At 43.7% G+C, this 27188-nt stretch overlaps 1 protein-coding gene across 1 annotated transcript in view; it reads left to right on the top strand.

Annotated features, from left to right (window-relative positions):
* The window catches only part of LOC149280633 (uncharacterized), a 34933-nt gene extending 8612 nt beyond the window's left edge, over nucleotides 1–26321 (top strand). Inside the window, exons 8-24 of the mRNA XM_089500335.1 lie at nucleotides 481–1572; nucleotides 1781–2533; nucleotides 2598–3420; nucleotides 5223–5387; nucleotides 7709–7798; nucleotides 16328–17020; nucleotides 17864–18067; nucleotides 18329–18493; nucleotides 18692–18866; nucleotides 19008–19208; nucleotides 19578–19740; nucleotides 20475–20567; nucleotides 20871–21063; nucleotides 21274–21401; nucleotides 21711–21780; nucleotides 22816–22948; nucleotides 25981–26321. Of these exons, the coding sequence (XP_089356461.1) occupies nucleotides 481–1572; nucleotides 1781–2533; nucleotides 2598–3420; nucleotides 5223–5387; nucleotides 7709–7798; nucleotides 16328–17020; nucleotides 17864–18067; nucleotides 18329–18493; nucleotides 18692–18866; nucleotides 19008–19208; nucleotides 19578–19740; nucleotides 20475–20567; nucleotides 20871–21063; nucleotides 21274–21401; nucleotides 21711–21780; nucleotides 22816–22948; nucleotides 25981–26321 (5482 nt within the window). The remainder of the gene's footprint in view (nucleotides 1–480; nucleotides 1573–1780; nucleotides 2534–2597; nucleotides 3421–5222; nucleotides 5388–7708; nucleotides 7799–16327; nucleotides 17021–17863; nucleotides 18068–18328; nucleotides 18494–18691; nucleotides 18867–19007; nucleotides 19209–19577; nucleotides 19741–20474; nucleotides 20568–20870; nucleotides 21064–21273; nucleotides 21402–21710; nucleotides 21781–22815; nucleotides 22949–25980) is intronic.
* Nucleotides 26322–27188: the final 867 nt, after the last annotated feature.

Below are 27188 nucleotides of genomic sequence, written 5' to 3'. Positions count from 1 at the left end.
AAATACCCGGGGAAGAGGGTTTTTCTATCCAGGCATTTTAAACACCTTTTCAGGCTCCAGAGTGATGAGCGTTGGGATGAGCCCCCCAAGGTTGACGTCCAAATAGCTCAACTGTCGAAAAAAACAACCATACCCATTGGAGGAGTCTCCGGCCTTAAAGACTCGATGGATAGGAGGCTTGAAACTTCCTGCAGGCATATATTCCAGGCATCAGGTGCCCAATGCAAAGCTGCTGTAGTCAGTGCAGCGGTCTCCAGGGCTCAAAGCTATTGGTTACAGGCCTTGGAAGAGTGCTTACCGGACGATCAAGACTCCGAAATTTCTCAACTACTAAAGAATATGAGATTGTCCAATAGTCTTCTTACGGATTCATCTCAGGAAATGGTGAAGATTTCAGCTCGCAATATGGGCTTTGTGGTTAAGATCCTGGTCAGCAGATACAGCCTCTAAGGCATCACTCTGTGATTTACCCTTTGAAAGGTATAAATTGTTCGGAGCTCCGTTGGACGACTTGATTAAGAAAATGTCTGACACTAAGAGGGCTCTTCCTCAGGATAAACGCTCCAGATGGAATAGAAGGTATCCATTTCAAACCTCCAGGCCCTTCCAGTCATCTTCCAGATCGCAGAATTTTCGGAGTTCCTTTGGAGACCGAAAGTTCCAGGATCGTCACAAGAAAGGAGAAAATTCTGACAAAGTAGGGGGAAGGCTGCAGCGGTTCACTCATGTTTGGGAACAGACTACGCGCAGCAAGTGGATTCGGAATCTCATTTCAGAGGGATATAAGATCAATTTTTCGTCACTTCCCAGAAGTCAGTTCCTGATTTCCTCGTACCCATCCCAATTAAAAAATGTAGCGCTTCATTCGGCTTGCCTGTCTCTCCTTTCAAAAGGAGTCATAGAGAGGGTTCAGGCTTCTCTACACTTCCAAGGAGTGTATTCCAGACTCTTCCTAGTCCCAAAACCGGACGGATCCTTCCGCCTCGTTTTGGATCTAAAAAAAGTGCCACTTCCGGATGGAGAATTTATCTTCGGTCGCCCAGTTGCTTCAGCAAGGAGACGTCATGGCAACCTTGGACCTAAAGGACGCATACCTTCACGTCCCAATTGCACAGTCTTCCAGAAGATTTCTGAGGTTTGCAATCCGAATACGTGGAGTCGTTCATCATTTCCAATTCAAGGCACTCCCGTTCGGTCTATCCCCAGCCCCAAGAATCTTCACAAAGATTTTGTGTCCATTGACTGCATCGATGCGGGAAAAGGGGATTTACATAGTTCCCTACCTCGACGACTGGCTCATCAAGGCCGAATCTCCAAGGAAGCTCCAGGCAGACCTTGCCACCACGATGCAGTTTCTGGAAGATCACGGCTGGATTATCAACCGCAAGAAGCCCAACCTCATCCCTTCTACCAGGATCCAGTTCAGGAAGGCCATGAGCATCCTTGGTCTCATTACGGCATCCATCCCGGCGGTCAAGTGGGCAAGAGCTCAAATGCGGCCCCTTCAATGGGATATTCTAAGGAATTGGTCAAGACGAGAGGAAGACCTGGATCTAGATGTTACGATCGCGAGTAGAGTCTTATCCCACCTTACCTGGTGGAGGACGCCTTCAAATCTTTCCAAATCTTTCGTTCCCCCAAATGGGTAATACTTACCACGGATGCTTCCGGCATCGGATGGGGCGCCCATTTAAATTGTCTCTTCCGACAAGGCGTGTGGTCTCCAGCAGTCGTTCATCCAATTTTCGGGAATTAAAAGCGGTTCTTCTTGCCCTCGTAGCCTTCAGAACCATGTTGGAGGGTCGTGCAGTGAGGATACAGTCGGACAACGCCACGACGGTTGCATACATAAACAGGCAAGGGGGTACTCGGGTAAGGAGCCTTCAGGTTCTTTGCTCTGTGCTGATGAGTTGGGCCCAGCGGCATCTGGAAGACATATCGGCTACTCACATAAGAGGATGCGACAATACCATTGCGGACGATCTCAGCAGGCTAAGATGGTCACAAGCAGAGTGGTCTTTAACCAAGGGAACCTTCGCCTCCTTGGTGTCAAGATTTGGCCTCCCGAAGATAGATCTAAGGGCATCCAGGAGAAACAGGAAAGTTCTAATTTTTGCCTCTCTCAACAGGCAAGATTCTCCAGACTTCCTGGACGGTCTGTCCATGAAGTGGGATTTCCGTCTGGCTTATGTTTTTCCTCCGGTCGCATTGATTCCTCGCGTCCTCCAGAAGATCCGTTCAGACAGGGCATGGGTCTTAGTCGTCATCCCATATTGGCCAAACCGCAGCTGGTTCTTCCTCCAAAAACAACTAAGTCTAACGTGTTGGGAACTGCCTCCTTCAAATCACTTGCTGGACGATGGGGCCCTGCATCTGGATCAGCTCCAGATGTTCAAGTTGACGGCCTGGCTACTGCAAGGATGATTCTGCGGGGTCAAGGTGTTGAGGATGATTTGTCTGACTTGCTGTTAAAATCAGTTAGAGGCTCTACTTCAAAGATTTATTTTCGGATCTGGAAGAAGTTCCTTCTCTGGTATGCCTCAAGGGACTTTTCGGTTTTTCCTCCTACAGTCAACTCCATTTTGCTGTTTTTAAAGGATGTATTTTCCGCTGGCCTCAGTGTCTCTACCCTTAAAGGTCGGGTTTCGGCCCTTAGTCATTTTTTTTCTGGAAGACCTAGCTTCTCACTTGCTAGTCAGACGATTTTTTAAGGTCATCACCATTCAGCGTCCGCCAAGGAGGGCTCACTTTCCAGCTTGGGATCTTACGGTGGTTCTTCACTCTCTCTGCTCGCCTCCGTTTGAACCCTTAGAGGAAGTTCCGTTGAAGATCTTATCGTTTAAGACGGTGTTTTTGGTAGCCATCATTTCTGCCAAACGTGTGGGAGAAATCCAAGCCCTTTCTTCCTCGGAGAAGTTTACCATCTTCCATCAGGATAAAGTTGTTCTCCACCTTCAGCCTTCCTTTCTGCCGAAGGTCTTATCCAAATCAGCTATTAATCAGCCTCTGGTTCTTCCATCATTTTTTCCATCTCCCTCCTCTCCAGAAGAAGTTAAATGGCACATGTTAGATGTCAAGAGAGCCCTTGAGTTGTATATTTCTAGGACTGGCTCCATTCGTTCCACTGACCAATTGTTCATTTCTTGGTCTGGTTGTTCGGCAGGGAAGGCTGCCTCAAAGGCTTCCCTGGCAAGATGGATCACGGGAACTATTCGTATGGGCTATCAAGTCTCTGACGTTCCTCTTTTGTCTCCTGTCACGGCCCACTCCACCAGAGCTGTGTCTGCTTCATGGGCTGAGAAGGCTTCTGCTTCACCGGAAGATATTTGCAAAGCGGCTACATGGTTATCGTTCAATACCTTTGTTCGTCACTACCGGCTAGACGTCTTCTCATCCTCTGCAGCGGATTTCGGGCGTAAGGTGCTCCAGGCGGTTGTTTCCTAGGAGTTGGTTGCCCTCACATTCTTTAGGGATCTTGGTACATCCCGATCGTACTGCCACTGTATGGCAGGAAAAATGGAAATTTTTTACTCACCGTAAATTCCTTTTTCCCTAATACAGTGGCAGTACGGATTTCCCTCCCTAAATAAATTATTTTTGGATTCAGTTTTGGTGTTCTTGTTATTTACTGGATTCGTTCAGGGTTAGCCTGGCTTTATGGGTAAGGGGGAGGGTTCCTGTCTGTTAACCCTTTGTTTTGCCATAGCGTGTTCTCGTCCATGAAGAGGCTTTACCCCGATCGTACTGCCACTGTATTAAGGAAAAAGGAATTTACGGTGAGTAAAAAATTTCCATTTTTTTATGTCATCTATGAGTCAGTATTAGCAAATACAGTGTGTTGATTTTATTATTGGTTTGATTTGTTTAATATACATGTGTGCAGCATAACTACTCGTGATGTTAATTGGGATCGTGCTTTTTTTTTTTTTTTTCTTTCATGCAATTTTTTTGTATTGGTTTAAGGTATTCTATGTTTGTTTTCTGAATGAGACCCTGATAGCCTGTAAGTCTATTACCGTATTTGCTCGATTATAAGACGAGGTTTTTTTCAGAGCAAATGCCCCTCGTCTTATAATCGAGGTCGTCTTCTAATCAGACCTCTGCTGGGGCCAGGCTGCTTACCGGTGCTTTGGTCGCGAGCAGCTTCTCTTCTACCAGCGGCAGGAGAACAGGAAGCTAGCAGAGTGTCACATAACTCTGCCTCCCCCTCCTTCCTCTGGGGGCGGGGCCAGAGAAGTTGCTCGCACAGCCGGGCCCCTGCAGAAGTCTGCGAGTGAGAGATCTGCAGTTCAGGTAAGGGGGTGGGGTAGGGTTTTTGTGATTAATGTGTGAAGTATGTGTGATTAATGGAATGAATGAGTATTTAAATGTTTGTGAGTGTGTGTGATAGCATGGATGTGTAAGGGGGGTGGTGGTGGTAGCATGGCATAGGGTGGCTGTACTCCTATCATCCCCAGGTTCCAGCATGTACTGGCTGCCTTGGCTTGATAGGAGTGTGATTGCTATATATATATAATTGTGTGTGTGTGTGTGTGTGTGTATGTATATATGTATATATATATATATATATATATATATATATATCTCCAGAAATGCCTTTTACCCCCCATATATGCCACTCTGCCATATAGGGGGTTAAAAGGCATATCATGGGGCAGAGTGGCATATAGGAGGGTATAAGACATTTCTGGGGGCAGAGTGGCATATAGAGGGTTAAAAGGCACATCATGGGGCAGACTGGCAAATAGGGGGTATATATATTTTTCTCAATCATAGCTTTTATTAAATATGAAAAAATTGTTTACATGAATTAATATTTACTAGTAAAACTTTTTTTCCTATAGGGTAGTCTTATATTCAGGCTTTTTGTTTTTTTTCCTAAATTAATATTTAGATTTTGGGGGGTCGTCTTATAATCGAGCAAATACGGTATTTAATTTATTTCAGTTTCAGTTTCCAAGCCCCTCGTTGTTTCCTTTTGTAAACGTCTGCTTAAACATCTGATACATGATGCACAAAACCACACACTGCCACCCAAGCTCCCGTGGATATTCTAAAGCCAATATATTATCTTAAACCCCTTTTCAAAAACCAAATGAAACATTCTATAAAGTGACATTTGTGACAACAGAGTAATTACTTTATAAGTAGAGAATTTATTATTATTTTTTTAATCTTGCATTTTTTTCGCTCATAGTTTTGCTACATTTCCCTCTTTTTAGGTTATTTCCGCCTTGACTACCTTCCTACTCATGCCTCAACATGCGGAGACGTTCCACCGCCGGGACATGTTTCGCTGTCTTCTTCTGACGATAGTTCCTCCTCTGATGATCACTTGGACTCCATCCTTCCCGAGCAGAGTGTTTCATGGGTCACCTGTCCGTTGTGTGGGTTTCGTTTCGAAAGATCAGAGATCGAGCACCATGCCAGCGCGTGTGGGGAATAAAAGTCATTTGGAGCTTGTCCTGTATGCGGACTACATGTGCGTCGACGAGGCGGTGTAGAAAGATATGTACAGGGAATGCCTGTAGCACCTCCGTCTTTCCAAGGACCAAAATGTCATATCTTTAAAGGATGAGAAAACAAAAAAGTGAAACTTTGGATTAGCTGATTTTATTTTAGCTTTTTACTGTTGAAAACAAGTTTGTATGAACAAAGGAACGGCCAATTAACATCATGATGTAAATGCCACGCTTAGGCTGATTCTTTTTATTGGATGTGTTTGGGACTGACCTGGAAGCTCCCATCGTTGTACTATGGATCAAGTCTTCAGGAGGTTCACAGTCGCGGGTACTTATTGGATACGTTAGACTAGATTCTATGACCTTTCCAATCCTTAATTGTTTTTAATGGAGGTGATTAATGTTTGTGATTTAACGACCTCTTTGCAATGCAATCCTCAAGCGTTTAGAAGCTAGTCAACTAATACTACGTTTAAAGCCAAAGTAAACATCCTGTAAAACCACCTTATTTTCTTTGTCATTGTATGTATATATTGCTTTGTGTATAAATACTGTATATATATGTGTGTGTAATATATAACAAACATTTTAGTATGCGCTAATAAGAATATGATATATATTGTAAGCACGTTTGATCAGGGCCCTCCTTACCTCGTTTCTGTAAGTGGAATTTTTTTTTTCCTTCTTCCATACCCCTTGTTTATCCATGGCTCAGCGTTGCGGAATACAAAGGCGCTCTATGAAACAATATAATATATATTAATTGGAGCTTACTTTGAAATACAGACTGAATATTCTACTGATTTTACAGTAATGGCAGAAGCGTTACACAGCGATATGACAAAAATAATTAGCATTTGCTTGAAAACACAGATTTATGGATAAATAAGTTATGATGTAATAGCTATAGGTGTACAAGTATGTGTTTAATACCAACGGAAGACCACACTAAACCCCCAAAACATTATTTCCTATGTCAGTATTTGGAATACCTGTCAGCAATACCCATTTGTTATTTTATAAGATAAAGTTGTCTGAATGCTTTGTCCAAGAACTAAATCTGTTTACACAGAAGCTGTGATTTCATATTCTCTTTGGTTGCAGAGACAATTATATGTTCCCAAGCAGGGATGTATTTACAGTCAGTGCTCAGCCAGCTGCCGCCCTCTGTGATCGCCGGGAGGCATCTCGCCTGAATTAAAAGGTGCGCCGTGTGTCTTAAAGGGGTACAGTGCCTTCTAATATGGTGTGCTGAGGCTGCGCTGAGGCAGTATAGCCTGGATGGAGTAAATGGGCCAGTTGGGGAGATCAAAGATTTGTAACTGTAACGGGCCCATTGAGCAGAGGGACACTGGAGGGCCTGAGCACCCGAGAAGGTGATCTGCCCCCGTGGTCCAGCAGCACACCTGCGTGGACACGGCTTGACCGGTGCTGTTCTGGAGCTAAGGACTGGGTTTTAATTGTTTAAAAAGGAAGACATGGTTTCCCTGCGCCTGCAGTCATTTAACCCTTAACGTTTCAAGCAGTTGAATTGCTGCTGGTCTTTGGTTGTTTCATGTATTGGATGCAATCTATCAGCCAGGTTAATACAGCCAATAAGCAGACTAACGGGCGAAACTGTTTATGGGGAGAGATTTTCTAGACTTAATCAGTTTGCAGAGAGATCTTAACACAATTAACACATTCTTAAAAAGCAAGATTAAAACATAGCACATGCGCAGTGGAGGTGAAATATATCTCCATTAATTAATCATTTCATTGCCAGATGAGATTTATTAGACATCAGTATTACAATACATTGCAGAGGTATATGTGTATTTAATTTAATACCTACTACTACTACTAGTAGTATTTTTAAAGGGGCATCCCAGTGTTCCACGCAGCCTCACAACCACAATGCATATTTATATACTTTGTGAGTGCTTTCATTTGCATCATTCAACAAAAACAAAAACTTACCTTTAGGAGAAGCTGCAGCTCTCCGATGGACTGATGTTTCTCATCACTGGGGGCAGTTTTTTTCCACTAGAATGCATAAACTAGAACGGCCATTATCATTTTTGTTTATTGACCCATCTTCAAGTTATTTAGATATTCCCGCTGTAAATAGAATTCAGATGAGCACCATTTTGTATTAAATATACATCTTGTTATAGACACTTTTGCCCAAGTAGACAAGTTTTTGTTAATGATTTCTTTCTCATCCTTGGGTAAATGAGATAATGTATGTTTACTTGTACGTTTAGGACGATAGCTACTCCTGTGTAAATAAGAACTGTGACCTTATTCCAGGGGTGTCCACATTTGATTCTGCAGTGGGCCGCTTCATCAGAAATGTATGCGTGCGTGGGCCTGAATTGATCAGGGCCGGATAATGAACATCATGAGCCTGGTGCTGAGGATTTTGGTGGCCATTTTATGGAAATAAATAAAATAGAATCTTAACTCGGCATCGATGTGTACTGGATAAAGATGACCTCGGTGCTCGGCCGATACCGTATTGGCTCGGATATAGGCCGCCCCCGTATATAGGCCGTACCCTAAAAGTTTGGTGCTTTTTTAAAGAAAAAGTTTTTTTCTTTAAAAAAGCACCAAAAAAACATGCTGCCTCTGTCTCCCCCCCCAAGATATGCTGACACTCTGTCTCCCCCCCCCCCGAGATATGCTGCCACTGTCCTCCTCCCCCCCGAGATATGCTGCCACTGTCCTCCTCCCCCCTCGAGATATGCTGCCACTGTCCTCCTCCTCCCCCCTCGAGATATGCTGCCACTGTCCCCCCCCCCCCCCCGACTTACTAGAGGAGACTCCCGGGTGTCTTGCGGGGCCGGCAGGGGAAAACTACGCGTATACAACTTCCGGTGCCGGCACTCAGCTGATGTGCCGGCACCGGAAGTTGTATACGCGTATTGCGTAGATGTCCCCCGCCGGCCCCGCAAGACACCCGGGAGTCTCCTCTGGTAAGTCTTGGGGGCAGAGGTAAAACGCATCGTGCGGACGGTCACCGGCTGCGACGATGCGGGTAAACAACCTCCACAGCCGGTGACCATCCGCACGATGCGCTTAGACAACCTCCCGTGCCGGCACCCCCCCCCGTGGAAAGTGCTGGCAGGGGAGGGTGTCTAAGCGTATCGGGGAGTAGGATGCAGGTCCCCTGGACCGCTGCGGGGGATCTGTATCCTAACCCTGCCCGACGCCCGGGAATATAGGCTGCACCCCCACTTTAAAGACTTAAAGTGGGGGGAAAAAGTGCGGCCTATATTCGAGCCAATACGGTACTACAAGATAGAATCTTATGTGATGGGATTGGGAGTAATCAATACACTAATAAAAGTCATCATACATGGGATGCCTGAAGCCACATTTTAGTGCCACTAATCCTTCGTAATAAGATATGCAGATTGCAATAGAGTAAATAACACGAAACCTTTACTTTTCCTCTCACTGATTTCTGGGCCAAGAAAGTTGTTTTGTCCTCTGAAGTGACTACAAATTCAGGAGGGCATTTTATCTCTGGATAAATAGTTAAATTTAATCCTACAGTAAGTAAAGTCACAGGAAACAGATGACCAAATACACACCAGGACAGGTTCTGACACACACACACAAACAGACTGCGAGCAACGCAGAGGGAGACAGCGCCCCTGCTTAAGTCTGCGAGCGGCACCGCAAGAGCTGCAGTTCAGGTAAGGGTGGGGTAGGGTGTATGAATGTTTGTAAAGAATGAATATGCATGTGATAGCATGGATGTGTAAGTAGGGGCACAGGGCACAGGGAGGCTGTAGGTTATGTGTATGTATTGGCTGCTTGTGCATGATAGGAGTGTCATTGCTACATTAAATATATATCAGGGGTGTCCAAGTTTTTTCTGCAGTGGGCCACTTCATCAGAATTGTATACGTGCGCGGGCCGCACTCATTTTTCACTGTGACAAAAAATATGGCCTTTAATAAAATATGCAGATTAAAATAAAGTAAAATGACACAAAACCTTTACTCTTCCTCTCACTGATTTCTGGGCCTTGAAAGTTTTGCGACTACAAATTCAGGATTCCCTAGATTTATTCTACGGATGAACTAAAATGAAAATTCTAGACCAAAACATTCAGGGTTCACTTAGCCAAAACGGAAAATGACTCCCACCTTTAAAAATAATAATAAAAACTCACATGTTTAATAAAAGTAGGTAACACACAATTGGACAAAATTAGCAATATGACTTGGCATGATAGTGTGATTGCTAACAGCAATCACACTCCTATCATACCCAGGCAACCAGTAAATGCTGGTACCTAGGCATGATGGGACTGTGCTCGCTGTGATTGCTGTTAGCAATCACACTCCTATCATGCCAAGTCAGCCAGTACATGCTGGTACAGGGTGGCTGTAAGTGCAGACCCCATACTGCTGGCAGCATCACTACACAAGGGGGGCAGCTGGCCAGGTTTCAGCATGTACTGGCTGACTTGGCATGATAGGAGTGTGATTGCTAACAGCAATCACAGTCCCATCATGCCTAGGTTCCAGCACTTACACATCCATGCTATCACACACACACACACACACACACTCATTTATTTATATAATCATTCATTCACAGATTCATTCCCTCAATCACACACACTCATTCAAACACCCTCCCCACCCCCTTACCTGCACTGCAGCTCCTCGATGCCGCTCACAGACTTCAGCAGGGGGCGCGGCCTCCCTCTGCCTTCTCTGCTAAAGCACAGAGGAAGTAGGATGTCACGTGAACTCCGCTTCCTCTGTGCAGTCCAGAAGACCCTCCCACAAGTAAGTAGCAGGGCTTGAGGTGCGGCTCGCGTAAGATCGGTTGCCCTGGCTGCCGATCTTACGCGGGCCGCACCTCGAGGTCTCGCGGGCCGCATTTGGCCCACGGGCCGCATGTTGGACGCCCCTGATATATATGATTACTAACAGCAATCGCACTCCTATCATGCCCAGGCATACCCAGATTCCAGCATGTACTGGCTGACTTGGCTTGATAGGAGTGTGATTGCTGTTAGTAATCATATATATTTAATATAGCAATGACACTCCTATCATGCACAAGCACCCACAGTAGGAACAGCTAGCAGAAATTACGCTTTTACCATGTCCATTGGTAATACATTTTAGTTTTTTTATTTTTTCCTGCTCTCCTCCGATTTAAAAAAAAAAAAGTTCTATTTATTTTAGCGATGCACTAAAATGAAAATCTGGACCAAAACCGAAAATTCAGGGTTCACTTAGCCGAAACTGAAAATGACCCCCCACACACTTTTAATAAAAGTAAGTTGTACACCAAAATTGTACAAAAAAATTCTATATTATGATTGTTAACAGCAATCTCAGGCATACCCAGATTCCAGCATGTACTGGTTGGCTGGGCATTGTATTTTTTGTCCAATTTTAGTGTGTAACCACACTTTTATTAAAAGTAACACCACAATTGGACAAAAAAAATCAACAATATGACTTGGCATGATAGGAGTGTGATTGCTAACAGCAAACACACTCTTTTTATACCCAGGCAACCAGTAAATGCTGGAACCTAGGCATGATGAGACTGTGATTGCTGTTAGCAGATTGCTGTTAGCTATCACACTCCTATCATCCCAAGTCAGCCAGTACATGCTGGTACAGGGTGGCTGTAAGTGCAGACCCCATACTGCTGGCAGCATCAATACACAAGGGAGGCAGCTAGCCAGGTTTCAGCATGTACTGGCTGATTTGGGATTACAGGAGTGTGATTGCTAACGGCAAACACACTCTTTTTATACCCAGGCAACCAGTAAATACTGGAACCTAGGCATGATGGGACTGTGATTGCTGTTAGCAGATTGCTGTTAGCAATCACACTCCTATCATCCCAAGTCAGCCAGTACATGCTGCTACAGGGTGGCTGCAAGTGCAGACCCCATACTGCTGGCAGCATCAATACACAAGGGGGCAGCTAGCTAGGTTTCAGCATGTACTGGCTGACTTGGCATGATAGGAGTGGGATTGTTAACAGCAATCACAGTCCCATCATGCCTAGGTTCCAGCACTTACACATCCATGCTATCACACACACACAAATTCATTCATTCACAGATTCATTCCCTCAATCAGGCATACTCATTCAAACACCCTCCTCCACCCCCTTACCTGCTCTACAGCTCTCGATGCCGCTCACAGACTTCAGCAGGGGGCGCGGCCTCCCTCGTTCTCCCCACAGAGGAGGCAGGACTGGAGCAGAGAATAGACCCTCCCACAAGTAAGCAGCAGGGCTCTTGTGATCCTGGCTGCCGATGTCACGCGGGCCGTACCTCGAGGTCCCACAGGCCGCATGTTGGACGCCCCTGTCATAGGGTCTTGTAGCAGCCTCCCTGAAACAGTATTTAAACCTCCTCGTAACAATGAATACATTGAGAAGTGACTGAGAACGAACACCTTGTGTGTCTGAATTATTTACTTCTCCCAGATATCTGCGCTCGCCACTCTGAAGGTTCTGCTTTCGGCTCAAGAGAGGTGTCCCCCATTAGAGGAGGGACGAAACATTTTCACCTGCTCCCAAGGTTAGGGCATTTCTTGCAAATTTCCCTTTATTTCCAACCATCAGTGAAGATTGGGCTGGAATCCTACCTTTCATCCAAATATGAAGTTATAACCCATGTGTGCCCTACATATCTTATATATGCTATACATGCTATACATATATATGCTTCCTACGTAAAGCTATCACTTATAGAAACACCAGAAACATAACCCCCCCGTCTAGTCTTCCTATACGGTATTCTGTAGAATACAGCACAGCACGCTATTACAGCGACCTGAAATGTGACGGAACAGAAAAATAACATTACTCACATTCAACAGAATCCGTCAAAAATAAATACTTATTAAAAGGGATGATATTCCAGAATATAGACATTGGCGGAAGGGTGGTTTGCTCGCTGCCATCATTATCGGTATGACCGGCAGGGACACCGGCAGGTTATTGCTGCTTGATAAAAACAGGCGACGGGTTCATTCTTGCTCTTGGGACTTTGTCCCCGGCCAGGTCTCTCTGAATAGGAGATATTAAACTCAAGAGCCGCAAACACTTCAGGGTTCTTAGATACTCCGGCCGCAGGTAAATAAATAACGTTATATCGCACTCAGGCCTGCTTGCCTTTAATGTGCTACGGAACAGTCGCAGTTTGACATTTCATGGGGATTTTCTCCATCAAAAGAGTCATTTTATAAAGAGACGGGCTTCATTTTTATTTTAGTTGCTATCAATTTCCACGTCTGTTTGGAAATTGGAAATCTGTTTGCCCGACGCAATGCGGTGGCCCTGCATTCTCTTATTCTTCTTAGAATTAGTATAATCTCGCCTTGCTTTCAGGATAGTCATATAATTTATTGAGTTTTTTAAATATATATATATATATATATATATATATATAATGTCCCTTTGTACATCAAATAACTATCTGGACTTACTGAATCGAAAAGCGAAGCTACCTGCAACATGCCCGTTTAAATTGCCTCACTGCATTAACTCTTACCACTTCTGCACGGAGGCTGTTCCACTTATCTACCACCTGCGCAGTAATAAAAAATAAATAAAAAAAAGTTAACAAGTTAGATCTTATGCCCATTTGTTTTAGATTGTGATCTCTTGTGCTAAGGGTAAAATTGTTACATTCATACCATAGAAAGTTTAAAGTAAACCCCTTTTGACGAGGAGGAGAACGGCTATACATCCTCCGGAACACAAAGTGTTACAGCGACAGGAGGCAAACAATTAATTTCCATCCTTAAATCCTTAGAGGGGTTTCATTAGAACAGATTCTTTTTCTCTTTCCATAATGACCTGCGCTGCTAGCCGCCCTCTCCAGGGGCATGTGGGTGCAGGCGACAGACCGTAATAGAATAGTTCACAATAGATAACTGTTACCGCTCGCTGCCGGAGTACGCACGACAAGCTGCGCGTATATGGGGATTCACTCATACAAGCTTCATCGCATACGAATGCTTCAAGAGTCAGTTCCATGCTCCAGGTGATTTAGGAGGCTTCGCCGTATACCTTCCATGGGGCAATCCCAGCAAAAAAGGGGTTAAACTTTTCCAGCGCCAGTTCCCTAAGAGGACAAACCACAGCATGGAAAATTTAACGGTATGTCCCCTGATCCGCTACGGATTCTCCAGAAATATCTGTTTTATTTAAAAATCCAATTCTGTAGACGCACTACTTGCTATGTCCTGTTAACCCTTTGTGCAGCTCTGCGGAATATGATGGCGCTATATATAAAACAGTATGAAAATGTTACAGTTTTACTCTTCTGCTTTCCCGTGTTCTGAAAAGTAGCAACGTTTTTTTAAAAAAAGGAATGATTTGTTGTTAAAATTGAATACAATGTTGCCATATTTTTAACCCTTGAGTGGATCGGTTTGTATTGGCACTGGTTAGGCTGACTGCTTCATGTACGAAACATTTGGGCTAAGTTGTTCCGGCAGGGTAATGGCTGAGGTCGACCATAGATCTATGGGGGTATATTTACTAAGAGAGGAGTTTCCGCCTCCCGTGACGGCGTTGTGTATTACGAGGGGCTGAGCTGGCCGGCTTAGTTTAGTTCATTCGGAGGGTTTAACTATGCAGTTTGCGGGGTCAGTAGGCTTACCCCTGTATAAAGTGAATTCAGAGAGTTGAGATGTGGACATTGATGCCATAGCCCCGCATTAGTGAATACACCCCGATGCGGACCAAACGTGGCCCAATTTCACTGGGATCAGCTTTATCTTAATAAAAATAAATTCTGAAAATAAGAGAATTCTGGGTTTATCTTCTAGCTTGGAGGGGCTCCTCAGCTCCTGTTATTTCCTTGATTCATTTTAGCTGCCGGTTACTGGGTAAATTAAAGATCTTTAATTTAAATATGTAAGAGATCGTTACGGGTGGAATATGTCGGGAATATTCTCGGCAGCTCCCGTGTAATATATGTAGCCATATATATATATATATATATATATATATAGGTGAATGCAGTCATATGATGATAGAATTGAGGCAGCTAAGGATCTTGTGAGTTGTAGTCCACTGGCCTTTCCTAATGCATCCATCTATAGTTATTCTTTTTAGTACTTTATGTCACTTTATAGTAAAGCAGCAAATATGCAATGCATTCTCCTGTAATCTCCGTCAGTAACAAGATGTTGTCTTCAATTAATCTCTTTTGGCATATGGAAAGATGCAGATCCCAAGTGCACAGTAGATCCCAGGTGTGGAGTAAATCCCAGGTGTGCAGTAGATCCCAGGTTTACACAGCTACAAAAGAACATCTATCTAGATCCCCTATTCAACGCCTTCCATACAACATTAACCCCTTAATGGCCAATGATCCAACAAAGCCTACTATCCAATGGGTGACACTAATATCCCGAGGGCGAGAAGGTTTTCCTTCTATATAATCATATAGCTTTTTTTGCGGAGAAGGGGGGCGCCCCACGGCATGTTGCAACAGTAATTGTCAAGGGCTCTACAGTGTAGCTTACATACAACATATATGCAACATGCTAACAACTTGTTTACACTTGCGTAATACTATAAGTAGGCCCGTCGCTATTTTCTGTTATACGTCGGATGCTGCAGCATCACATTTTATTTAATCGCTGACGCGCCCAGGGGTATTTGTGATAATAGATCTACAATAGGATCTGTGTGACTTAACAATCTCTGTTGCTAGAGGCTCACACTCCGCAAGAAGAATCCAGAAAGTGGATCACAACTTTCTACTTGGGCTGACAGCAGGATTCCGATGAAATATTTATCATAAGAAATGAAGGCGAAATGGGCACGAAATACCCCAGCTATGTGGCGAAAAACCTAAATTTGAGATAATAGAGATGTAATTTACCTAAATGACCACTAGGTGCTGCTAAATGCACAAGCACTAACTTCTAACATTTAGAAACGGAACAAATACATTTATTATTTATTGTTTTATATAGCGCCATCAAATTCTGTAGCGCTGTACAATGGGTAGACAGGGCATAACAAGTAGTATGTAACATAACAAATTGACTTACAGAGACAACAGGTGAGGAGGGCCCGGCTCAAAGAGCTTACAATCTTGTTTAGGATAGCCTCTACCCACCAAACAGTGTCCCTCGATCTCCATTTGAAATTTACACGTTTACTGAACTTGCTCTTTATATGAAATTCTCAATGCATAAAAATGTAGATCACTATATAAAACCATTGTTGTAATATGATTTATGCTCCACATTAGAAAAAAAACCTGACTAGGTAGAGCTGAGTGAAATGTTTCAATAAAGGTTTCTGAAAAATAGCAGAATGTAGCAATGGCCACATAGGTAAGTGGTACGGGGCGACTGGAGCTAGGGCACTTTCCAGCCGAGATACATCTCTTCTTCAAGCTCAGGTCGCTCTGTGGCCATGTCCTGGTTCACCGGACCCCTTCACGGAGTCAAGCCCCCAATCGCCTACCTTGCGAATTTTCTAATCGCACAATTACTTTTTATACACAAACCTCAATGCTGTGTGGGTTACTTTTCTCCACTTGTATGATACAACATGTGTGTGACATCCCTGATATGATGGTTGGCGACAAATGCTCATAGAAAGCCAGTAATTTCCACCGATGGTTAGTTCTTGAAGACCTGTGGCTAAAAAAGAGCACGCTTCTCAGTGTGATATAAGTGGACATTAGCGCCGGTTACCCCAAATGAAGAACATTTCTAGAGAAACATAATTCCAATAAGGAGTTTGAGGATGCTTATGAAACTTGTTTAACCTGGATTTATTATACTCTCTAAGGATCCTTTTGTGATTCTTTTTAAATTAACTTATTTTGTTGTTGTTTTTTTAAAACTCTACAGCAAGCCAACTGGAGGGAAATTGTCAACAAAAAGCTCAAGTTTCCCGCTTCCCTCATCAACGCCATCCATGATGGAAACCTCATTCAGGTCCAGCAGCTTCTGCAGGTCAGCGATGGAATCCTACGTCAGCTGGATGATAGTGAGGACAGGTCATGGAGGGAGGCCCTCAACTTGGCCATCCGGACAGGCAATGAGGAGATCATGAAGACCCTGCTGCACTGCGTGAAGTTTGACTTCCGCCAGATCCACGAAGCTCTGCTGGTAGCTGTGGACACCAACCAGCCACACGTGGTTAAGATGTTACTGGACCGGCTAGACCGGGAGAAAGGGATTAAAATGGACATCAAGTCATTTTCATTGGCTTTCTTCGACAATTCCATTGACAATTCTCGTTTTGCCCCCGGGGTGACTCCGCTCACCTTGGCCTGCGAGAAGGACCTCTATGAGATCGTAGAGATGTTGATGAAGAAAGGTCACGTGATCACAACCCCTCACAAGATCTCTTGCGCCTGCTTGGAATGTAGCAATGGACGCAAGTACGATCTCCTCAAATTCTCGCTGTCCCGCATCAATACATACAAGGGCATCGCCAGCAGAGCTTACCTTTCCATAGCCAGCGAGGACGCCATGCTGCGCGCTTTCAAGCTAAGCAGAGAAATAAAGCGCCTGTCGAGGAAGGAGCCAGAGTTCAAGGTCTGCTTTAATAATTCATGTTCAGATGATGCTGCGCCGGACATGGCCTCATCTTCACCGTCCGCGGTAGAACTGTAGTTTCCATAACTGCCTTCCTTTTGTGTAGTCAAAGTAGTAACAATGGAATAAAGTGCGTAAAACCTACTTAACAAGATACGTATCCGACGAGGAAATCTTTGGCTCCTGAGGAACAGTCCAAAAGTCTCTGATCGGAGCTTCAACGTCCCATGACGAATCCCTGAAGGCGAAACGCGTTGACGTGAGGAACGCAAAGCGGAGAAGCCAAAGTATACCCAGAACACAAGGGATAACGCAGATCGTGGAAAGACGCCGAAGCTCCAACCACAAGAGACCTTTGGACTGTTCTTTAGGAGCAGCTAAATGACTTTCATTTGTAGTCATTTATTTTATACAAGTGGATGCTATGCATTGTTTTAGTAAAATTGTTGAGCATTCACGGTAATTTAAGTTGAAAAAAGACAAATGTCCAACTTATCATTTTCTTCAAATTAGCTGTGGCTGGTGTATTGGTCTCTAAACCTGACAAAAGGGGAAGAATGTAAATTCTATTCATCCCATTATAGTCTAACAATAAATAATGTCTCCTTTTAGTTCCAGATTTTTTTTTTTTATAAATATTTCTTTTATTAGGTATAAATTTCCAAGTACATATAAATAGATTATACATAGTTTAGACTTAAAAACATCAGATAAGGAAACAAAGAAATAATATTAAAAAAAAAACATTAAAAAAAAGAGAAGAAAAGAGAGATTACAGATTTCTTTCTCGCCAAAGTAAATATTTTTGTTGATTTATGTCTATTACGTGGTCTGTACTTGCAGCCGGAATACCTGAGTTTGGAGGACCTGTGTCAGGAGTTTGCGGTGGAGCTGCTGGGCATGTGCCGAAACCAAAGCGAAGTAACCGCCGTGCTCAATGACTGCGGGGACGACAGCGACGAGGAGCAGATGGACAATCAAGCCTTCGAGGATGGGATCCCGAACCTGGCCAGGCTTCGCTTAGCCGTGCATCACAACCAGAAGAGGGTGCGCCAACCTTAAATATATGGTCCGGTAGAAAGACAGGAGCCGGGCATTCCATTAATAATACCCCAAATTATTGATGATTACCCATTATATATATGTATAATGCTATCTATTTTAAATATAGTCATGTTAATTGTTTATTTTTAGCATTAAACAAAATGCAAAGTTATTGAAGAAAAATCAAAATCAAATGAATATTTGGTGCAACCGCCCTTTTTATATATATGTCCACATTTTTAATTTCTCGCCCCTTTAATGCAGTTTGTGGCTCATCCCATTTGCCAGCAAGTCCTGTCCTCGATCTGGAGCGGGAAGCTGTCGGGCTGGCGGGGCAGCAACACCATTTGGAAACTGTTCATTGCCTGCGCCATATTTTTCACCATGCCTCTCTTATGTCTTGTGTATTGGCTGGCTCCAAAGTCCAAGGTAGGAGTGACCTTCTCCCAAATATCCCCAAAAAATCCGTGAAGGTGAAATTTTCGTGAAGCAGAAGCTATAATTTCTAGAACATTTTTACTGATTCTTGGTGAATAGACTCTATAAGATTTACTGTAGCCTCTACCCATAGTTGGAAGTCGCACAGGTTTCATTTGGTTTAATGGCTGAACTCTCGTTTTGTCGCAGGTTGGCAAAATCCTGAAGATCCCGGTAATAAAATTCCTTCTTCATTCCGCCTCTTACTTGTGGTTCCTCGTCTTCCTATTGGTGGAGTCCTTGATAATGGAGAGGAGGCATGATATATATGAAGGCAGGAACCAAGCCATTTGGCAGAACTCCTTACACATGATCTGGGTGGCAGGTCAGTCTACAACAGGGGGTCTTTTGTTGAAGTAGATACCATTATAGAAATAGCTATTAAGGTACATGAGCTTTTGGACCTCAGAGGTCTTTTCTTGAAGGCCCATGCTCAATCACCCACTGGTGTAGTTGTCTTTGGTAGGGTTCCTTTGGCACGAATGTAAAGAGGTCTGGATTGAAGGTTTGAGGAGCTATTTCTTGGACTGGTGGAACTTCTTGGACATCGTCACAATCAGCATGTACCTGGCCTCGTTCTCTCTGAGGATCCTGGTGACCGTGAAAGGTTATACGACCTGCATGGATGATCCAGACTCCGCCATCTGCTTTTACTTCACCAAGGCAGGTGAGGCGTCCGGTAACGAGAAGATTATGGTACAACATCTTGTGAGCGCACATGAGCCAGAAGCACTTTCTTTGAATAAAGAAAATGTTATTAAAGCTAAATTTCTATGAAACATGAGCAGAAGATGATTTTTTTTCATCCATTAATTCCTTGAAACATGTGTCGTCGTTTCATTTTCTGTTTCCAATGCTTGGAGCTCAATATTATCCAACATACAACCTTGAAGAATGTCTACCTGTTTTATTATATTTATGTGCAAAAGGCAGACAGGGCTTGGTGAATATAAGTTTTCAGTTGCGAGGTAGAAAAGCTAAACGTGGACTTGCCGGCGGTCTCGTAAATTTGCCCTTATTTCATGGGTTCTTTCAGAGAGGGAGGAATGGAACATGGAGGATCCCCAGTTCATTGCCGAAGTTCTGTTTGCCGTAACCAGTATGCTGAGTTTCACTCGCTTGGCTTATATCCTGCCTGCCCACGAGACCCTGGGAACCCTGCAGATATCCATTGGGAAAATGATCGATGATATGATAAGGTGAGGAATAGCTTTCGTGTAAAACTTTCAGATACAAGCTTGGTTTTATCCTCAGGAACTCCATAGACGAATCCTTGTTATATCCACCCTGAACGGATTTACACATCATCATGCCCGGGGACTTGTGGGCTCCGGCTACCCGGAGTCTACCCTTGCGGGACGCAGCCAGGACTGCCCACTGACATCAGTGGGTGGTCCCGCTGATATAAGTGGGCGGTCCCGCTGATGTCGGGTGCGTTACTGATGCCATCAGTGGGCGTTTCCATCTCTGACATCACAGGATACACCCCCAGTTAAAGAAAAAATGGGCAGGGAGTGGGGTTGTGTCACGTGACCCGTAGGATTCGGGTGTTGAGCTCCCAGGTATGCACGTCACTAACACTCAGAGCCGGCCTTAAGTGTTCTGGCGCCCTGTACGGACTACACCTCCGGCGCCCCCCCATCCCCTTCTCACTGCCCCCCCCACTCTGCCCCTTCTCACTGCCCCTTCTCACTGACCCCCCCCGTATCCCTACTTACCTTGTTGCCGGAGTCCTGCGGTGGGAGCAGGAGGCGTCTGTCTTCTGCCGCGGTGCGCGCTTCACAGCTGAGCGCCGGAATAATTACGGCGCTCAGCATGAAACGCCGGCACCGCGACGGAGTCACGGAGAGTGAGGGGCGCCGAGCGGTCGCTGAAACTTCACAAGTGATCGCTCGATAGCCTTACTAATAATATTGATCTCGCGTTCTCACAGGTTTATGTTTATCCTGATGATAATTCTCACTGCTTTTCTGTGTGGACTCAACAACATCTATGTGAACTACAGTGAATCAGACAAGCTCGGCAAGTATGTTTTTAGGCAACAATATGATAACAGCGCACAAATACCGGCAATCTTACCACCAGCTGTCCTACCCCTATCTGACCTACTCCAATGTTCCATAAATGTTCTAAATTGTACAGCTTTTACTGTTGCCGTCACCTCTTCTGAACATTGGTTTGGTACATTTCACATATCATGTATGTTTGTTGGCCCGTTGGCTCATACAGCCCCTGGGATCTCGGTGGGAATCTCCCTATCGAAGATTGTGCAGCTGCTGTGTTCATTAGTTGAAATCCTATGGAAATAAACTATGTTGTACATTTTCAGCTTTAATGAAACCTTCCAGTTCCTCTTCTGGACCATGTTTCAGATGGTGGAAAGAACGACGGTTGACATGAATCACTTTGTGGTGGCTGAGTTTGTTGGCCGTGCTCTATACGGACTGTTCACCATAGTCATGGTCATTGTCCTGCTGAACATGCTTATCGCTATGATCACCAACTCCTTCCAGAAGATCGAGGTTAGCTCCTGCTCGTTACATCTTTCTTCTGCCTTCAGCCTTAACAATGTCCTGTGTGTAAATCAGTGATCCGACCTTTTAAATCTTCCTTTGGCGTCAGAGCTCTTGCTCTCATCTCACGTCCCCCTTCCATCTCTATGCTACCTTCTCACCTATCTTCTCAGAAGACACCTTTACGCTTTACGATTTCTTTATGTCTCATCTCTATAGGACGACGCGGATGTGGAATGGAAATTCGCTCGCTCAAAACTTTACCTTTCATATTTTCGAGAAGGGCTGACTCTCCCTGTTCCTTTCAATATCATCCCCACTCCCAAAGCTCTCTTTTATGTCATCAGGTAAAAAGATGATTTATTCAATAAGAAAGTCTGGAGAAACGGGCACTATATATAAAAAAAACCCTCGCTTTACATTGATAATCTACACTATTTGTATCCAGAGTTAGAGTAGATATCTAGGACTACTACAGGCAACATTATTTTGTATCTATATTCGTATTTTGTTATTTTTATGTATCAAAAAAACATATCATGATCCCTAAATGGATTATTACACCTATATAAATTCGACCCGAAACCCGCCGAAGCCTTTCGATATGCATCTCCATGGCTGACGAACTCCTAAATGTTATGTTTGTTTGATTGCAGAGCCATTTTTAAATTCCTGTGCTGCTACAAGCCCAAGAAAAAACCGGAATACCCTCCAATCTCTACAATCGTAAGTGAAATAAAAATAATACATCAACAAATCTAGCCCCGGACGGGACGCTGTAGGACACTGTAGGAAAAATCCTCTTTTTTGCCATATCAGCAATTTTCATTTTCCAAGACACATCTAATTTTTACGTATCTGTGACCACCACCCGTAAAGAGCCTCTACTCGCCCAATGGTGATGCAGAAACTTGATAAAGTAATTGATTTCCTTCTGGGAGTTACATCCCAAGAGAGCTTGTAGGAGACTTGAGGTTTTGACTCGCCAAATACATTATTTATTTTGAAGGCGACCCCTAGAAAGTGTCTCCCACAAGAAGGGCTGCGCTAGCTGACTCGCAAGACGTTTCTCCTGCTTGACCACCATTGACCATCATACATGGTCAAGCAAGGTTCTCCCCACAGCAGAAGCTCACTGAGGTTGGATCTTTATAATGTACTGTACAGTGACATTGGTGAGTTGTCCTGCCAACAACCGGAAGATTATATTTAGGTCCAGAAGAGTAAGAGATATAAGTACCGGCACTGGTTATAAGGTCCAGCTGGCCACCGAGAACAAGTCTCTTCTCTTGTCTGTCAAACGGATCACCGCACTTCAAAATACAAACCATATAAAAGGCTTTTTCGCCGATAGAAGAGACCGAAGTATAAAACGTAACGCTTATTGTAGCGCTACAAAATAAAACAGCAAGACGAACGGGTTACAAGTCAGCTGGCAACCCGACGCGTTTCGTCCAGAACAGGACTTAATCATAGGTCTCACCTAACCTAACGCATCAGGCCGCTAGCTGACTTGTAACCTTTGCATCGTGATGTTTTATTTTGTGCCGCTACAATAAAAGTTGCGTTTTATACGAAGATTTCTGCATTTCGGTTACTTCTATCAGCGAAAAATCAGTTCTTTCATCATTTAGGTTCTTAATCAAGGGTTGATCAATCAGGCAGGTCTTTCTATTAATGGTGAATACATGTGTATATATATATATATATATATATATATATATATATATATATGTCCCCTGAAGAAGTTTGTATCCTCAGTCTAACAGGAACGGAGGATGCAGCGATTTACAAGGAGAAAGCCGAGCCTCGTATCGTCTACAGGTGATCAGAGTTCTGGTCCAGAGATACATCGACACCGCCAGGAGGGAGTTTGAGGAGAGCCGACGGAAAGGTAACGGAATCAAACTAACCCCCCCCATCAAAAAAAATTGATGAACGCAAGAAAACGTTACCAAATTCAAATTGGGGGGTTTTTTTGTACGTGGAAAAACAGGTGAAGTTTTAAATTTTTTAGAAAAATGCATTTTTTATTTTATTTGGAAGATGTTGGTGGGAAAACAGCTGCACAGAACATGTCTGTAAATAAATAGCCCCAGTTATAAAACATATATTTCTAGGGTTAAATTGGAGTATGAGACCCTTATACTGTCTCATATGAAACATGGGCCCAGTGCATGTACCAACTTAGACCCCACAACATACATATGCATGACATATATGCAGGGGTGTACCTAGAGCATTTGGCACCTGGGGCGGATGCTGTATGTGGCACCCCCCCACACACACACTTTAAAACTGCATAGCTGCTATCGTTATATACTGGCACAGACATTGAAGGTGGTACAGCATAACACCTATCACTATATACTATATACTGAGGCAGACATTGACGGGGGTACAGCATTACACCTATCATTATATACTGAGGCAGACATTGACGAGGGTACAGCATAACCCCTATCACTATATACTGAGGCAGACATTGACGGGTACAGCATTACACCTATCACTATATACTGAGGCAGACATTCACGGGGTAGAGCATAACACCTATCACTATATACTGAGGCAGACAATGACAGTGGTACAGCATATCACCTATCACTATATACTGAGGCAGACATTGACAGTGGTACAGTGTAATCCCCATCACTATACACTGAGCCAGACATTGACAATAACCCCTATCACTATATACTAAGCCAAACATTGATGTGGTATAGGCCTACCACTTCAGTGTCTGGCTTAGTAGGGATGCACCAAAATGAAAATTCTGGACCGAAACCAAAAATTCTGCATTTACTTGGCCAAAACCGAAAATGACCCCCCCACACCAAAAAAAAATCTCACACTTTTATTAAAAGTAAGTAACACATCAAAATTGGACAAAACAATAAAATAGCAATATATATATATATATATATATATATATGATTGTTAACAGCTATCATGCCCATGCATACCCAGGTTCTAGCATGTACTGGTTGTCTGGGCATGATAGGAGTGTGACTGCTGTTAGCAATCATATATATATATTAATATTGTTATTATTATTGTTCACATGTGAACTCAGCACTGGAGGCATAGAATCAGACGTACAAATCCTGTATTTGCATATATACAATAATAATGTACGGAAACAGCATTGCAGGTATAGATCAACTAGAAATCACATAAAAACTCAGCAATAAAAGGTATAGATAAAACCCCCTAAATTACAGGCATATATCACAGATTGCACACCCCAAAGCGGACGTCCACATAGCTCACATAGAACCTGACCAGCACCCAAATTGCACACACACATGACGTGCCATCTTTGCCCCCAAACAGCCCAGCATGAGTCAGCATTGTTCCCAAACAGCCAAGTGTACGCCATCTTCCCATAAACACGCTACCTGTGCCATCTTTGTCCCATAAACACGCTACCTGTGCCATCTTTGTCCCATAAACACCCTGCATGTGCCATTTTTGTCCCATAAACACTCTGCTTATACCATCTTTGCAATTTTGACAAATCAACTATACACCTATGATTAACACAAACACTTTTACAGTCACTCACTAATTCACTTTCATTCACACAATTCATTCACACAATCATTTATTATTTCACACAAATTATTTACACATATTCATTGATGCATTCTCACAAATTCATTAATTCTCTCACTCATTCACACAATTCATCCACACATTAATCCATTCATTTTCTCTCTCTCATTCTGACTCTTTATTTCAATATTCTTGCTACCCTCCTTTCTCCCTATCTACCCATTCTCACCCCCTTCTGCCCTATCCCCCCATCTCACTCCCTTCTCCCTATCTACCCCCTCCTAACTATCTACCCTTTCCCCCCTTTGAAGTTCACTTACCTTTCAGGAGTCCTGCGGTGGGGGTGCAAGGCCTCTGTCTCCCAGCTCTGCCACTGTATGGAACAGTATAGAGTGATGGGAGTTATGATGTACTTTAGAGCATAATTATATAATGAAAAAGACATTGGAAATGGTACAGCATAACACCCATCACTCTCACACATTTACCAATCCACACTTACCTATCCACAGATTCCACACTTACCAATCCACATTTACCAATCCACAGATTCCACACATACCAATCCACAGATTCCACACATACCAATCCACTCTCACTGTCACTCTCACTGAATGATTTTCTACCTTTCCTCTTTTCTTCTTATAGCAGTCAGCTACTTTTCTTTCTCTTCCGCTTCTTCTGTCTTCTTCCGGGTTCAGAGGGCACGGACAGCTGTGGGCGCAGCTTCAGTGTTGTGCGCCGGGATCTGACAACAAACCCCGGCGCACAGCAGCAGTTGCCGCGCGGATCAAGGGAACCGGCTTAAAATCACTCAAGGGAGCCGGAGGTCTGTTAAAGACCTCCGATACCGCTCCCATGCGAGCCTGCTCCTCCAGCGGCGGACATTACTGTCTGTCTCTGGAGGGGTGCTGGGTGCCGGCAAGTTGGCACCCCCCTGATGAGTGGCACCACCCGGTGCAGACCCCCCCCACCCTAGGTACGCTACTGCATATATGTATATAGATATATGGGAAATGGTTGTATCTAGAGAATGTTCCTGCAAAATGCAAAAAATACGCCCTACTCCCCACCCACTTCCTCTACAACAATTGCCTCTTCCTGCGCGTGGGGCTCACCACGCACACAACATCAGCGGGGCCGCCATCTTGCATGGGGAGGGCTTGGATTTTTTTGGTTTTGTTTTGCTTACTTTACCAAACTTTGTCTTTCATTGAGAGGTTTACCCCTAGAATAGCTTTTTCTAGGTGGCTTTCTCCAGTTTCTGTACACGTGCGAAAAGGTTTTGGATTGCCGGTCTCCTGTTGGCGTGACTTGGTAAATTATCAAATCTAGAATATATAACATCGTACATTTTACTTTTTGCAGATCTGGGGAACCGAATAACAGAACTTAACAAAAACGTTATCCGTCTCCAATCTGAGGTGAAGCATCTACGGCGCTCCATTGGGGAATGCGGGGTACCTGACAGCCCCAAAGAAAACGAGAACGTGCTGAGCCACTACATAATGAAAGTGAAGAGCGGCTTCCGAAGTTACGACCAGGAGTCCGTCAGCAACGAGTCCTCAGAGGTGATGGTTCATCAGGGCTTTGATAGGAAGCTTGTGCCAGAAGACGACTGCCCACCATATCCCGATGAGGTGTCTTTAAGCAATGAGATGGCCGCACAGGAGGATGCTAAACAATTAGAAGAGGGGGGAGATAATTGAGTGCAGGAAGCTGATAAAATTCAACAACTTCAGTCATGAGGCCCACTAATAAAGCAGGTCAAAAAACATTTTGGAGACAATGTGCTCCATATGCAGCTCTAGCCCTATCTCCAGCCCTATCCATTACGCATTTACTGAAGGAGAATGCATGGGAAACCCACAAAGAGAGCACAGTAAGGATCCAGTGATGATGTATATGCTACCTAAAATCCATGTTATTCTAGATCCCCTGGTGGCTGTATGGGGAATTGCAAGAAAACACATTGAAGAAGTTCAGGGAGAAGCCCAAATGCTTTAAATCTGACCCAGGTCCAATACTAAAAATCTAATTTTCTTTAAAAGATCGACAGGATATAATATCTTTTGTAAATTTTTGTTTACTGGAGCTTCTTGTAAATGTTTGTGACGTACGCAAGACACGGCAACCAGTTTTATTAGTGATAATCTACCACAGATAAATGTGATGGCACCGTATAAATCCCTAGGTTTCTTGTAGCAATGATGTAAGGTTGCAAAGAGAGTATTTTTTCTAGCAGGAAATCTTGAAAATAACTTTTAAACCATCTGTCCTCACAGAATATTGTCATTGAATAACAATTTTTTTTTAACTTTATTTTAGATGGCCCCCCGTATAATACTAAAAAAGGGTGCAGTTATTAATCACTGTATGCACTGTGACTATAAAACACGCCAACAGGAGTACATTAGTTATCGACATCTGTTTTCACCATATAGATTTTCACCATTAGTCTACATTGAGAGAGAGTGTGTGTGTGTGAGAGAGTGAGTGTGTGTGTGAGAGAGTATGTGTTTGAGAGTGAGTGTGTGTGAGAGAGAATGTGTGTGAGAGAGCATGTGTGTGAGAGA

Source organism: Sceloporus occidentalis, unplaced genomic scaffold (genome assembly GCF_023333645.1).
Source record: "Sceloporus occidentalis isolate IW3139 unplaced genomic scaffold, rSceOcc1.0.p SCAF_151, whole genome shotgun sequence".
Lineage (NCBI taxonomy): Eukaryota > Metazoa > Chordata > Lepidosauria > Squamata > Phrynosomatidae > Sceloporus > Sceloporus occidentalis.
Note: the sequence above shows the minus strand (reverse complement) of the source record. Positions and strands in the feature narration are given on the sequence as shown.